This window comes from Dreissena polymorpha, chromosome 7, assembly GCF_020536995.1.
Source record: "Dreissena polymorpha isolate Duluth1 chromosome 7, UMN_Dpol_1.0, whole genome shotgun sequence".
Lineage (NCBI taxonomy): Eukaryota > Metazoa > Mollusca > Bivalvia > Myida > Dreissenidae > Dreissena > Dreissena polymorpha.
The window spans coordinates 21458233-21471936 of NC_068361.1; the positions used below are offsets into that span (position 1 = coordinate 21458233).

At 34.7% G+C, this 13704-nt stretch overlaps 1 protein-coding gene and 1 long non-coding RNA gene across 4 annotated transcripts; both read right to left on the reverse strand.

Moving 5' to 3' along the window:
- Positions 1–224: 224 nt before the first annotated feature.
- Positions 225–4036, reverse strand: LOC127838161 (uncharacterized). 2 transcript variants are annotated; one of them, XM_052365739.1, is made up of 4 exons: positions 3895–4036; positions 2663–2771; positions 1403–1557; positions 225–782 (listed from the first exon to the last, which is right to left on the reverse strand). In XM_052365739.1, exons 1-4 carry the CDS (start codon positions 3935–3937, stop codon positions 649–651), a joined length of 441 nt encoding a protein of 146 aa, XP_052221699.1. In that variant the 5' UTR covers positions 3938–4036; the 3' UTR covers positions 225–648. The 2 variants fall into 2 exon arrangements, with proteins under 2 accessions (XP_052221699.1, XP_052221700.1); XM_052365740.1 differs by lacking the exon at positions 3895–4036 and adding an exon at positions 3664–3688.
- A 7165-nt stretch (positions 4037–11201) lies between these two features.
- LOC127838589 (uncharacterized) lies at positions 11202–13382 on the reverse strand. Of its 2 annotated transcripts, XR_008029867.1 has the most exons (4): positions 13147–13382; positions 12598–12726; positions 12137–12288; positions 11202–11857 (listed from the first exon to the last, which is right to left on the reverse strand). It is a non-coding gene; the product is annotated as an uncharacterized LOC127838589 (long non-coding RNA). The 2 variants fall into 2 exon arrangements; XR_008029866.1 differs by having other exon boundaries at positions 12598–13382.
- Between the last annotated feature and the right edge of the window lie 322 nt (positions 13383–13704).

The following is a 13704-nucleotide window of genomic DNA, read 5'->3' on the forward strand; positions in this document are numbered from 1 at the left end:
TACACTGGCATGGTACACTAGACGACTGATACAAAATAATAAAACAAGAATAAGAAAAATATATCTGAAAGATGTACTTGTAAAAACACCGACGTTGAAGAAGAACAGTTGCGCACAAAATGCTACTTTTTCTCACGTTCCAACAATCGCATTTCTCTAAAGAGTTCTTTACTTGGATTTCTTATATGCTTGTCTCTCATAAACACAATCACAGAATATAGAACAAGGTTTTATTATTTTAATTGGTGTATTTGAATCAAATAACACAAATGATAACAAGAACAACAACACAAATTACTAAATACAATTTTAGAAATCAACAGTTTTAAATGATAGGAAGTCAAAAAAATCGGATGCATCAACAAAATTAATGTACTAGTTATAACTATATTATATGTTATAGATTAAGTTCGCTGACTTTGGTCCTTTTAATTTAACACATTTAATTAACATAAAATTGATTAGTTTCAATTTAACTTTACGGTTGATAGAATCATATACTTATGCGTCGTTAACACCATGGTTACACAATAATTCAGCACACAGTCGGTGTAATTAAACATTCTTTAAATTTCACGATCATTTCCACATCTCCGTTTTACCATATGTTTTTCCTGACGCTCGAGTTTTCGACCTTGCGAATACTCTTTACGGTGTGTACTGTGGCTGAGGTTGTGGGTAGAAACCTGGTTGCCCTGGATATGGGGCGGGTTGCCCGGGATACTGGGTGGGTTGCCCGGGGTACTGGCCGTAGGGAGCTGACTGAGGGAAACTTCCCATCTCTTTGATAGAAATAATAAAATTAAAGTTCAAATGTTATTATATTGTGAATTGTTTTTATCGTCTTATCTACAAGCAAATCCTGGAGAGCTCATTGTACTTTTAGACAGGCTTTGTACTTATATTGTATTGAATGATATTAGAAAACATGCACGACTGAATTTGCTTTCATAAATCATAGTTACGTTTGTGTGTTACATGGCGGTATTTTGAAGATGTTCGCAATTTGTGTAAAACAAATAAAAAATGAAGGTGGAGTTATTAATATGATGTCCGTCTTTAGATCCGGATGCTACAGGCTTGATATCCTCTCATGTAACATGCTCAAGATCTCCTTCAACGCCATCACTTCATTGGTCAACAGAAAAAAGAAGAACTGTAGCGTGACTCTAAAGCCACGCGTGAAAATGCGTTCGAGCTTACAATTAATGGGCTTAAAGTACAGGTAGGTCGCTGTGACGTAGTGGATATGGTGTCCGCATAGCGACCGAGAGCTCACGGGTGCGATCCCCACTCTAGGAGCGTTCGTTACATCTCCCCAAACACACTAAGTACTTGTTTTACCCAGAAAACGGACTCGAGCACGTTTCAATAATAAATGTGAATAAAGTACAATACTAACGTTGACCACTGGCTATCACAGTCACTCCTGGGCTGACCACTCCAGTCCGAACGAACGTAGGCTGACGATATCGACGACAGCACAACACGATGACGACGATAACGATGATTAATACTATCGAACTCACCACAACTCCTGCTATTCCAGCGGATCCACTGTAATTTAATTGGGCCGCGCACTGAGATAAGGGGGTTTGATGCATGTGCGTAAAGTGTGTCCCAGATTAGCCTGTGCAGTCCGCACAAGCTAATCAACTGCGGCATTTTACGCTTTTATGGATTTTGTTTGTTTTTTGAGGACGTCTCTTCTAAACCAAAATCCAGTCTAGGCGGAAAGTGTCGTTCCTGATTAGCCTGTGCGAACTGCATATGCTAATGTTTAACGACAATTTACGTACATGAATTTAACCTCGTTTTCACAGAGCAAGGCTCAATTACATACAAGAATGCCATTGAAGCGAGTTATCAAAGGGGCCCCATTTAAAAGTGTATATAGAGACATAAGTAAAACAATATTAGACATGATAATTAATCTCGAAACTGCAAGTGTGTCATTTAACTAAATTTGTCCGAAATTAACAGCAATACAGTTATGGTATAAATGATCGATCGACTGATAAATTGCAAACACAATATATGGCAATTAATTATAAACGAGAAAAGTGTAGCTACGTTCTTTTAAGGGTAAAAACAGTTAAACTCAGCAATATGTATTTAACCATCGTGTCTTTTTTACGACTAAGGAAATCAAACTTCTGCTCCTATGTGTTGCGTTCTGAGAAAACTGGGCATTATGCATGTGCGTAAAGTGTCGTCCCAGATTAGCCTGCGCAGTTCCGCTTTCATGACATTTTTCGTTTAAATGAAGTCTCTATTTAAAAAAATCCAATTTAGGCGGAAAGTGTCGTCCCTGATCAGCCTGCACAGGCTAACCTGGGACGACACTTTACGCACATGCATTATGCCCAGTTTTCTCAGAACGTGACACATATTTTAATAAGCGCTATAGATTTTAGGATTTAGTTTAATCGAACGGCAGCTTCCTTTCTTCCCTTATTATTAAAACCCTTTTAAAATATGAGGACCGTCTTCCATATTTCGTACAAGTTAACAAAATATACAAACTCGAGTTGTGGGTCAATACAATGAGCCTTACTGGCTATGAGATAACTTGGCACGTCATTCATTGAGTTAATGCCACGTGAATTAAGGTACAAAATGCAAAAAAAATAAAAAAAAAACGATTGAAACATGTACTTACATCCCACAGCAGTAGTAGCTATTGGGGCTATATGTGTATGTACAGCAGTATGTTCCGCTGTAGCAGTAGTATCCATCCCCACAGTAGTCAGAGGTCAGTGTCAGTCTAACTAGAAATAAACAAGTGGTAAATATTTCATCCTATATCGACAGCCGAGTAGATCGTATAACAAATCATTGTCTTATATTTAGCCTAATTATAGCGCTATTTTAGCGCAAGTGTATTCGATTGATATGTTAATAACACTAAATATTTTTATGTGAAGTCATACCATACAATGGCGTTTGTAATTTACAACAATAATCCAGCGCTCAAACTGGGAAACCAGTGATTATATACATACATGTGTTTGTCCTATATTCAGTCTGATTAAAGAGGGAATAATAAAATACATAGAATATGAGGTGAATGCTTGAAAAAGTATAGCATGCCCGGCATGAAATATATGTCGTGTTCTGAGAAAACTGGACATAATGAATGTAAGTAAAAAGTCTTTCCAGATTAGCCTGTGCAGTCCGCACAGGCCATTCAGGGACGACACTTTCCGCCTAAACTGGATTTGCACTTAGAAGAGACATCATTTAAACGAAACATTCCATAAAAGCAGAAATTGTCGTCCCTGATTAGCCTGTGCGGACTGCACAGGCTAATATGGGATGATAATTAACGCACAAGCATTATGCCCAGTTTTCTCAGAACACGACAAATATTTGAGTACTAATTAATCACGTCCTCGTTTTGAGTATTTGCAAAACTACGCCCTCATCTGTTCATCGCATAACAAACTTAATATGAATCATTCATCAATTATTTATAATCTATCTATATATTGCACAACACTATTACAAGCGGTTCAATTTACAAATCATATTTTACAAGTGTAAAATTAAACTCCTATTCTTCATACGTAACCGTTTTGTTTTTTTACATCATTTCGGTAAAACGTTTAGTCCAACAAAAATTTGATATCTTATGACATCATATTCGTCTGTAATCCTCACTGTTTATCATGTTTTAATCCATTCGTAATATTAACACTACTAATGTGACAGAGGAAAAACTATTTTTGACATGATTTGTAAAAAACTATGATTTCATTGAGATTTGATCCTTAATTCCAAACAACAGCACACACTGATCCATGTTATGCCAATCACAAACACCTAAAAATGATATAATGCTATTTTTTGTTATTTCATTCTTATGAATTATTTTAATTGTTCCACTATTACCAAAACAGCAGCAAAGAAACACGATTAAAAGTGAAGAATGCATGTTTATTAACAATGACAAATCCACTACTGGTCAATAACTTTGATAAATAAAATGATTATAAAGTTTGATACACGTATGTCATCCAAACCGGAACGCAACGCAATGATACCAAAGATACTGAATAGATAACATTAACAATACATGAATGATACATAACTTTAATGTATCAGTTTAATAATTAATGTGATTATCAGCCTCTATCATTTAAACAGATAGTGCATTTCAAATTCAGTAAAAACGATTGTGCGCATGCCTTCGCTTGTTCAATAAAACGAGAGGTTTAAATCAATGGTTTGATCAATATGGTGCCCTTTATATAATGATTTCAGAAAAAAACACACCTATACCTGATAGTTATAGAAGAAGACCAAGTGTATTAATGAAAAAATGTATTGAGACGTCTAGCTAATGCATGTATTAAACATTTTAACTTAGAGTCGATAATATGTAGATTTATGAGAGAGATATTGTTTTCCCCACACCGGAAATTTTGTATCCAATATCTAATTGCATTTGTTTTTCATAAACAATTACAGATTTTAAACATTCACTTAACTTTGTTACAACAGAAAGAGCTTTCTCTTACATTATACATTCTCACAAGAATTCATATATTTGTAAAAAAAACAACATGATTTTAACAAGTACATTCATCGATTTTTAAACAGTAAATAATTAGTTCATCGCCCTAAGCGCTTTGGCTTATTAAGTATAAATGCGCCAGTGCTTGACATAACTATTCCGAGGTAATTAAAATTATTGACGATTTCAATAAGATTTGCAACGATGCTAACCAAGTGTTGTGCGTGAAGCTATCGTATCTGATATATACATTCTAGAACTTCATTGGCCAAATTAATTATAGTGGGGTTGAGTTAAGCAACGAAGCTGAAAGAGTTTTAGCGTGCAGCTGTCGTATCTGAAACACACATGTTGAGCGGATACAACAGTTCCAAACACTAAGCTCCAAATCAATAGATTTGTTTACACTCAAGGCTGTATTATATATTTAACAATTATTTTCATATTGCATTTCGTGCACTAATATAGTTTACATAGTAAAATTATTGTTTGTGTTTGTTTTAATTTCTCATCAGATTTACTTATGAAAATTGATGTTTTTAAAATTTTTAAGTTTTTAACATACACACCATTTTAAGAAATGGGATTTATAGGTTAGCGTTCCCGTACAAACATTATGCCATTTCTGTAAACGTTAAACTTTCCATCTCGAAGGATATCAAGGTCAGGGCGCTGTCATTCTGTCGGGATAGAGTCCCTTAAACGCCACAACAGGCTATTTGCATGTGCTCGTTTGCCTTGGATAACCTTCTCTGACTTCGGTTTTGTTTCATTTCGTGTTAAGATTTTGTTGTTTCAAAAGGAGCTGTAAATGTATGATTGGAAAGTGTGAAAAGAAAACTGCGTCGTAATAAAATACTAAAACACCATATATTTCAACCGTAAGAAAAACACATGTTAAATATATAGTACGTCATGTGAGGACAAATATAGTGTGGTCTGATGTAGTGTTACTTATATCTTAGAACATACGTGTGGAGTTATAATAAACATATTCATACATGTGTCGCGTTCTGAGAAAACTGGGCATAATACTTGTGCGTAAATTGTCATCCCAGATTAGCCTGTGCAGTCCGCACATGCTAATCAGGGACGACAATTTCCGCTTTTATAAATTTTTTCGTTTAAATGAAGTCTCTTCTGATCGAAAATCCAGTTTAGGCGGAAAGTGTCTTCCCGGATTAGCCTGTGCGGACTGCACAGGTTAATCTGGGACGACACTTTACGCACATGCATTATGACCAGTTTTCTCAGAGCACGACTCATATATATTTTGTTTTCATGTTTGATTATGTGTTCCAGTATACCTGAAATGTAGGTAATGTATATGTGCGAATAAAACAGAAGTTAATTACCTTTTTTTCGATTACATATTCAGCGTACTAACAATTTAACACAAACAGCAAAGTTAGAAAAATAAGGATAAATCTCAATACTATATTTCCGAATTTCTCATAGTATAAGGTCAAATGACATAGAGGATATTTGTTGGATTCGGTTGATTATCGATTTTAATTCACGAGTGATCATAGAAATTAATATTTTTACTTGTGGCGAAGCCACGAGTGAAAATATATTTTTTCTATGACGACGAGTGAATTAAAATCGATATTCCACCGAATCCAACAAATTTTCTTTTTATTTTATGCTCTTTTCACAGTTTATATCAATTGTTACGGAGTCTAACTAAAGAATGTCGTTGGGATAATGACGTCATTTCGTCAACATGATGACGTCATTTCACAGTAAACAGTGAAAATTTTCGATAATTTTCACAGGTAATTTTCATTGTTTGAAACAGTGAAATTATTAGTTTAAATTCACTGATAATTCTCTATAAACTACCGGAAAGCATTAAATAAACTTTTGTTATTTAGTGGATACTGTTGTTTTTTGTTATTCACAAATTATCATATAAATAATAAACAACGCGATTTATAATAGAGAATAAATGTCGATTTACTCTATTGTGTACAATATATTATTTGTGTTGATAAATGTTTATATTTCGCATGCTCAATTCTATAAAGTTAATAGAGGATATTTGTTGGTTTCGGTAGCATATCGAATTTAATTCACGAGTGATCATAGAAATTTATATTTTCACGAGTGGCGTAGCCACGAGTGAAAATATTTTTTTCTATGAACACGAGTGAATTAAATTCGATATGCTACCGAAACCAACAAATTTTCTTTTTATTTTATGCTTATTTTTGTAGTTTTGTTAATTTTCCGAATTTGCCTCATTAAGTTTCCCCGTGGGGTGCCTCAATTTTTAGAACGCACAAAGAACTTACTACACAAGAAAATAGTTCACATCTGTAAAAAGTGTATTACTATTAAAATCAATGTTTTATTCAACATATATCTTTTTCATACTTTATACATTCAATATTATTACAAACAATAGTTTAATTTAAATGATAATGAAATTAATAGTGTTGCATATACTGGCGTAGTAATTTGTGTATTCAACTGATCTCAAAGTTACGAAAGTGCTCGCCATGTTGAACAACACTTTTACGACTTACTGGATTAATAACACATAACTGGATTAAACTAGGAACGCAAACATATTTCAACGGTGTTTTTGTACTAAATGGTTTCGATATCAATCACTGTCACTCTCTGCAATAAGACGGATTCGCTTGTAGTGTCGCTGTACAGGGGAATCTGCGGTTACCGCCGGTGTACGGGATGGAGATTGCCTCTGGTGATTGACTACGTTCTGTGTCTGGGAAAGGCCCATGTAAGATTCAGAGTTGTGAAAATTAAATGTTACATTGCCCTGGAAATGTGAGTTGACAAAAAATCCTCGGGCCATCGGAAAATCACTTGATGTGGCTGACGCAGTGGCAGTGGCTGTGCGGTTGTGCTTTTCAACTGACTGGTTTGAATGAGAAAGTATTTTTGAAATATTTTTGACTGTTCCTTGTTCAAACTGCTGTAATTATTTAAGCTGTTAATATTTCTGTGCCCTGAAATCTGTATTATTTGATGAGCAGGAACATTCTCGTCATTCAGCTTCTGAATCAAGTGCTTTCTTGCACTGAAAAAAGTTTATTTCTATGGTAAAAATAAAATCAATATTCAACGGTACACATGACATATTACATAAGATATAAGTTGTAATTGTTTTGTGTGCTCTTGAAACACTTCAATAAATACATGGTGGTCTGTCAAGTACTGGATGTAATGGAACCAGAAAGTAGAGGAATAGTACTAGTAGAGTACAGGAGATTTTATGAATTAAAATTTTGAGTGTTGTAGCATGTAAATTGGACAAACAACACCTATTTAATAAATGGGAGGTAAGTGATTTTTATTATATATTTTAGTCTTGTTATGAAAGTAGTGTATATAATATGGGGTTTTGACCTGTATGGGGTGATTCTTGGCTCTTGAATACCAGCATCTGTTTTCATCTCGGTCATTATGCTGTATAGCTTGTTTATTCCCATGACAGACTTCCTGAACCAGCATTGCTGTGTCTTGTTGCCAGGAGTTAAGAAGAAGGGGCTGTCTTCTGTCATCATGTCAACAGGGCGTTTGTCGGCATATAGCTTGTAGAGATGCACCGGATCTCTGTCAGGTTGTTCGGGAACTGCATATACCCGTGGCTTGACTTTCCTATAAATAGTTAAAATGTGTGTTGCATTAAATGTTTTGTTTAAATTAAATACTATTCCACCAAAAGTGAAGTCTACTGTATATTAATAATACAAATAAGAATTATATTGTAAAAAAAGGTCTATAAATTCACTTGTGATAATAGAAAATATATATTTTCAATTGTGGCTTCGCCACTCGTAAAAATAATAATTTCTATGATCACTCGTGAAATAAAATCGATATTCTACCTTAACCAACAAATATCCTCCATGTTTGTATTATTTTTACTAAGGAAAAATTCCATTTAAATATTTGATTAATTTTTTTTTATCAATTCAGATTTGTGTACAAATATATTAAAGTAGGAAAATCACCTTATATCCCTAGGATTTTCACCAGTACGGGTTTTTGTCTGACGCTCAGTGTCGAAGGTGATGAATTCTTCACCAGTTTCAAAATCGATTCCAAGGCTGACATCACCCCAGCATAGGGTGTGAATTTCCTTGCCGGTTCTCATCCCAAAATGGGTTGTACATATAAGCCACAGTGAGTGTAATAGAGCTCTTGGGCTTGATTCTCCCAGAGTTTTAGCTGCGTACATAGCTTCAATATGTTCATTTGTTAATGCCTGGGCTTGATGCGGTTTATTTCCATAACCTTCTTTTTTCAGAGCTTTTTGTTTACTTTTTAATACTTCCCTCACTTTGGCAAATTCAGGGTCATTTATCAAAGAGTGCTTGTAGTTCATGTGCCTTAAATGCCTGTCGATTGAGCTTAAAAATGCCCTCAAAGATGTGGGTTCATACTCTGATCCATCTTTTTTAGTCACACCCAACAAAAACTCGCAGACCAGAGGGTTCAATTCATGAGGAGGTATATTTTTAATATTTCTTGCCTCATTTTTGTGACTTTTTAGGAAAGTTTTGAAAAGTCTGATGTCATTGTCGGTTTTCTTTTTTGTATTTAAATTTTCGTTTTCAAGCAGAAAGCTATCCACACTTACAGATCTGAAATTCCTTGTTGGTGTTGATGTTGGGTTTTGTTCTTTTTTCTTCCTGTGTTGATGCTGTTACCAGTGGTGGTGGGGCTGATGTTGCTGCTCCTGCTGTTGGTGCTGCTGGTGTTATTTCTTGTGATTTTGAAGCGCTGTAATCATCTTGTTCATTCATTTCATTAAAAAAGTCATCAAAGTCAAAGATATTTGAGAAAAGAAGATTTATTTCATTGTTTTCCAATTCATCCATTGTTGTTAAAGAGTTAAGCAGCAGACGAAATAATTATGTTTAAGGGAGGTAAATGTGTGTTTCAGGTTCAAGTAGACTAGTCTCCCTTGAATGAAAATTGCAATTGAGGCTCACCATGGGGTTATTGGGGAAGTAGTTCCAGTATCTAACTGAAACAGTGAAAAATAACGATATTTTTCACTGTTATGTTTCACTGTTTGAAACAGTGAAATACCACTTTTATTTCACTGATATTTCTCTATAAACCACCGGAAAGCATAAAATAAAATGGCATACTGCAAACTATGCTCAAATGAATCAAAAAGTTAAAAATAAACTTTTGCAAATAGAATAAACTGCACAAAAAAGTTATAAAACGTAGATTGATTCTGTCTCCACTTTTGTCGTTTCGTTGGCTTCCACGTTAATAAATAAAACAAGGTTATTGTGTATAAACACGGTTGTGAACAAGTAATCATTTTTTGTTGTTGATTTGCTCTTTTTTGATAGCGGATCATTATAAGGACGTGAGTAGTTATTTCTTCTTGATTCTATGCGACATTATTTATAAGTTGTTGTAAAACACACATGTTCTGTTTTGGGAACAAAGTTAATTGTTCAAACGTTGTGAATGTTCAAAACACTAATTTCTACCACACACGTCTACACATAATCAGGTTTGTCACTCATTTTAAACATACAAACATACATTGACCAATCATTGTGCTTGGTTTCTGTTTCGCTCATATTTTAGGTTTACACAATATTGTATAAATTTAAAGGCAAAAAAGCATGACTTCATATCAGAAGTGATTTATGCAATTAAAAAATTGTCTTTTTGAAGTAAGATGGTTCAAACTTCTTACAAATACTTCGTACTTTGGCTTTGTCTATTTGTGATCACCCTAATTATGCTATCACGTGGTCCTTAAGTTATATATCACAAAACTTCCACTTGATACAGCACTTCAATCCTCCAAAAAAGTTATGGCGTTTTTGAAAACATATGATTGTGTATAACTTTGTATCTTATCACTACATTAATTTACAAAAGATTATCATGGAGTCAGAAAATCTCAAAAGAAAGACTTCACGATGGCTTGTATAGCCACTATTTCATTATGTCAATGAGGTAAATAAGTTTCCTATTGTAAAAATGACAAAACAGATCAACTTCTTTTTCAAATAACTTGTTATTTTATATTGAAACAAATGCTTCAATTTATTAAATATTCTTATGAAACTAAGTTAACGCTCTCGTCGTTTGATGTATTACCATTTACAAAATATATTTCTTACATTTGACTTTTAAAAGTATTTTAGGTAATTTAACATAAACATATCATTAACATATTTTAACCATCTCATATTTAAATGGATATTTCCCCCTTGAACAATTATCTTTATCATGCCCCTCAGCATACATACCATTCAACTTTGGCCTTGTACCAGATTGTTTTAAAGTGCGAGTTGACACAAACTTTTTTATTTTGGACTGCGGCTTTTAAATGACATATAAAACGACTACCACGAAAACCATAACGTTATATCAATATCGTAAAATTGATCAAATAAATGGTAACAGATACTGCAGTATATTCGATGGGTTATCAAAGAACACCGGCCTGTTGTGGTCGTGTTTGAAATAGGCCTTACTTAATTACACAAGTTATGTTTGCACCATGACAAAAATAAAACAAAAACGAGAGTATCGAAGATCACAACTGGCGTGTCATGTCGGTACGACCAAGGTACCAGGCTTAATGTACGGTTATACATGATATAGTAACGGTACATTCAAAAAAGCATAATGCCCATTCTACTTTAGTAACTCAAACGAAAACATATTTCGCACAGAAGCACCTCAAATCAGAAAGAGGCATTTATTTAATTTTTAAATATACCATTACACAACACATGCTAAATATAAACCCGTACAACTTTTTTTGTATTTCAACATCTACCAACACTAACATACTATCTTGTAAATGCCTGTTCATGAATGTATAACGTACAACATAAACTGTTTATACAAATGTTAACATAGTGGTGGAACTTTGGAATGAATGAACGCAATCAAGTTAAAGTAACATCAAGAAAGGAACATGTTTGATACACATAACTTGACAATAAAGCATGACAGTACCGTCCTCTAAGTTTTCCTGTTTAGTTATTACATATGTTTATTTAACATAAACGTCATTTAAACAAGACCATATTCCCAAGTGTGTACGACATATCACTAACATTGTGATCCTGCATTGTAGCGCCATTGCACAATATTATCGTCTACTTTCCTGACTCTCGCACCTGCAGACGCGTTACGTAGGTGAATACTGAGGCGGGGATTGTTGGTTTGCGCCTGGTTGTTCTCGATATTGGGCGTGCTGCCCGGGATACGGACCAGGTTGCCCGGGATACGGACCAGGTTGCCCGGCATACGGAGCGGGTGGCCCTGGATACGGGACGTATGGCATCGGTTGAGGCATCATACTTGACATCTCTATAAAACCATTACTGTTTACAATAAGCATTTGCAATTGTAGAACACATTTACTGGGTTGAACACACAAACAGTCCATATACTGGCAATGATAATCATCGCATATCTCATGTAAAACATCACCTAAGAATTGCGAGGGGCAAGCCGAATATGCAATAAAGAGAAACAAGGACTTTGTGATACTAAAGTTGCGATTTAGTTTTATTCGGCTAAGCATTAACTCGGACAAGTAAAATGTGAACGTATAAATGGTAATACACGATCACCATGTGCACATACCTTGCGTGTTAGATATGACGGCGATGCTAGGGTTCGCAGCGGCTTTCCGTACCACTACCGCACGAATATGATATCGTGTACGACAGTACGCGCCAATAAAAATAAACAATATCGTCAGACCGCCGACTCCGCCTGCTATGCCTCCAGTACTCCTGAATCGATAAATGTAAATTGGTGTTGAAAACAACCATCCGACGTCAACCAAAAACACGATAGACGCCATATAGATATTCTTAAACTACACAAATACATTACTTTAGTGTTCTTTATTTAGTTGTTTTCATTTTTTAATGCGATTCATGACCATGTAGACAAAAGCTTAATCGATCGGATATCGATACGACCATTTTGGTTAAAACTTAAGCTTATTTTTTAATATGATACATTTTTATGTCAATACTAGTAGAACGTTTTGACCGACGTAGCGTCAAATATAGTGACAACTTAATCTAAAAACGTACCATGATTCTGGTGCGGATGTCACGTTTTCACAGCAGTAGTAGGAGTTAGAATAGATAGAATCTCGACAGCAGTTGGTTCCGCTGTAGCAGATGGTGCCATCATTACAATAAGAAGAAGCCTCCGCTAGTCTTCATTTAAATAGACAAAGCATGAGGTGAAACAAGTTTAAAACATGCGACAATAACGCTATTTCGGTTGTGGAATCATAACAACCTTACATATATAGTACACCATGCTATAGTAGCGGAAATAAAAAAAAACATTTTAAGAGAGGGTGTTGTTTAGTTCTGGCGTTTTGATGTGTTATATCATTCATGGCAACGGAGACACTCATTTTTTACATGAAAGGTAAAATCTGTAAATTAGCTCCCTATACGGTGACCATATTAAATGTGACAACACCAGCAATAATGTTATTTTTTTTATTTTTTTGATATTGAGTATTTTAAAAGTGTCAACGAGTTATCCAGCGCTGTAATTGAAATAAAAATCTGTCCCACTGAACTTTCTTTTTTATTCCACTGCCTATGAGAACACAAAAATATTACATTTGTTATAATAATTGTTTGTTGCTGATTTCCCTCTATTACCAAAGCAGCAGCAAAGACACACGATCAGTAAAGAAGAATGCATGTCGATTGACGATGACTATTTCGCTACTTGTGATCACGCTAGTTTGCATAATTTGCCCAACTCTTATCTGAAGGTGATATGTGAGTGATTGAAAACCATATCAATTGGAAGATAACGTTACGATGACAAAATATGTGCTCTAAAGCAAAAGCAGAAGGAGAATTCGAAACTTAAAAAAAAACCAAAAAAAAACAACAAACTGATTTAGATGCGTCTTGAAAACGTCCTAGATAACACATAGGTGGTCTGTCCTATTATGTTCAGATATGCTACTAGCTGGAACAACAGGTACACGTTACGGTTAATCTACACACATAAACCAAAAGAAGGAAGTTGATGAAAGGAAATATATTCATTCTATCTCATTTCGTTCAGGAAAATAACAAACATTTTTGTTGCGACTAGCATCACCAAAAAATAGGGTATGTAGTTTGACCAAACTATTTTCGTTAATTTTCTTTTTGCCTCCGGAT

Bases quoted from the DNA above. Each gene is read 5' to 3' on its own strand.
- LOC127838161 (XM_052365739.1), bottom strand. From the start codon at position 3,937: ATGCATTCTTCACTTTTAATCGTGTTTCTTTGCTGCTGTTTTG. The intron at 1,558-2,662 runs GTAAGTACATGT...ATTAAATTACAG, and splicing joins AGCTACTACTGCTGTGGGAT to TGGATCCGCTGGAATAGCAG. The intron at 783-1,402 runs GTTAGTATTGTA...TTTCTATCAAAG, and splicing joins TGTGATAGCCAGTGGTCAAC to AGATGGGAAGTTTCCCTCAG.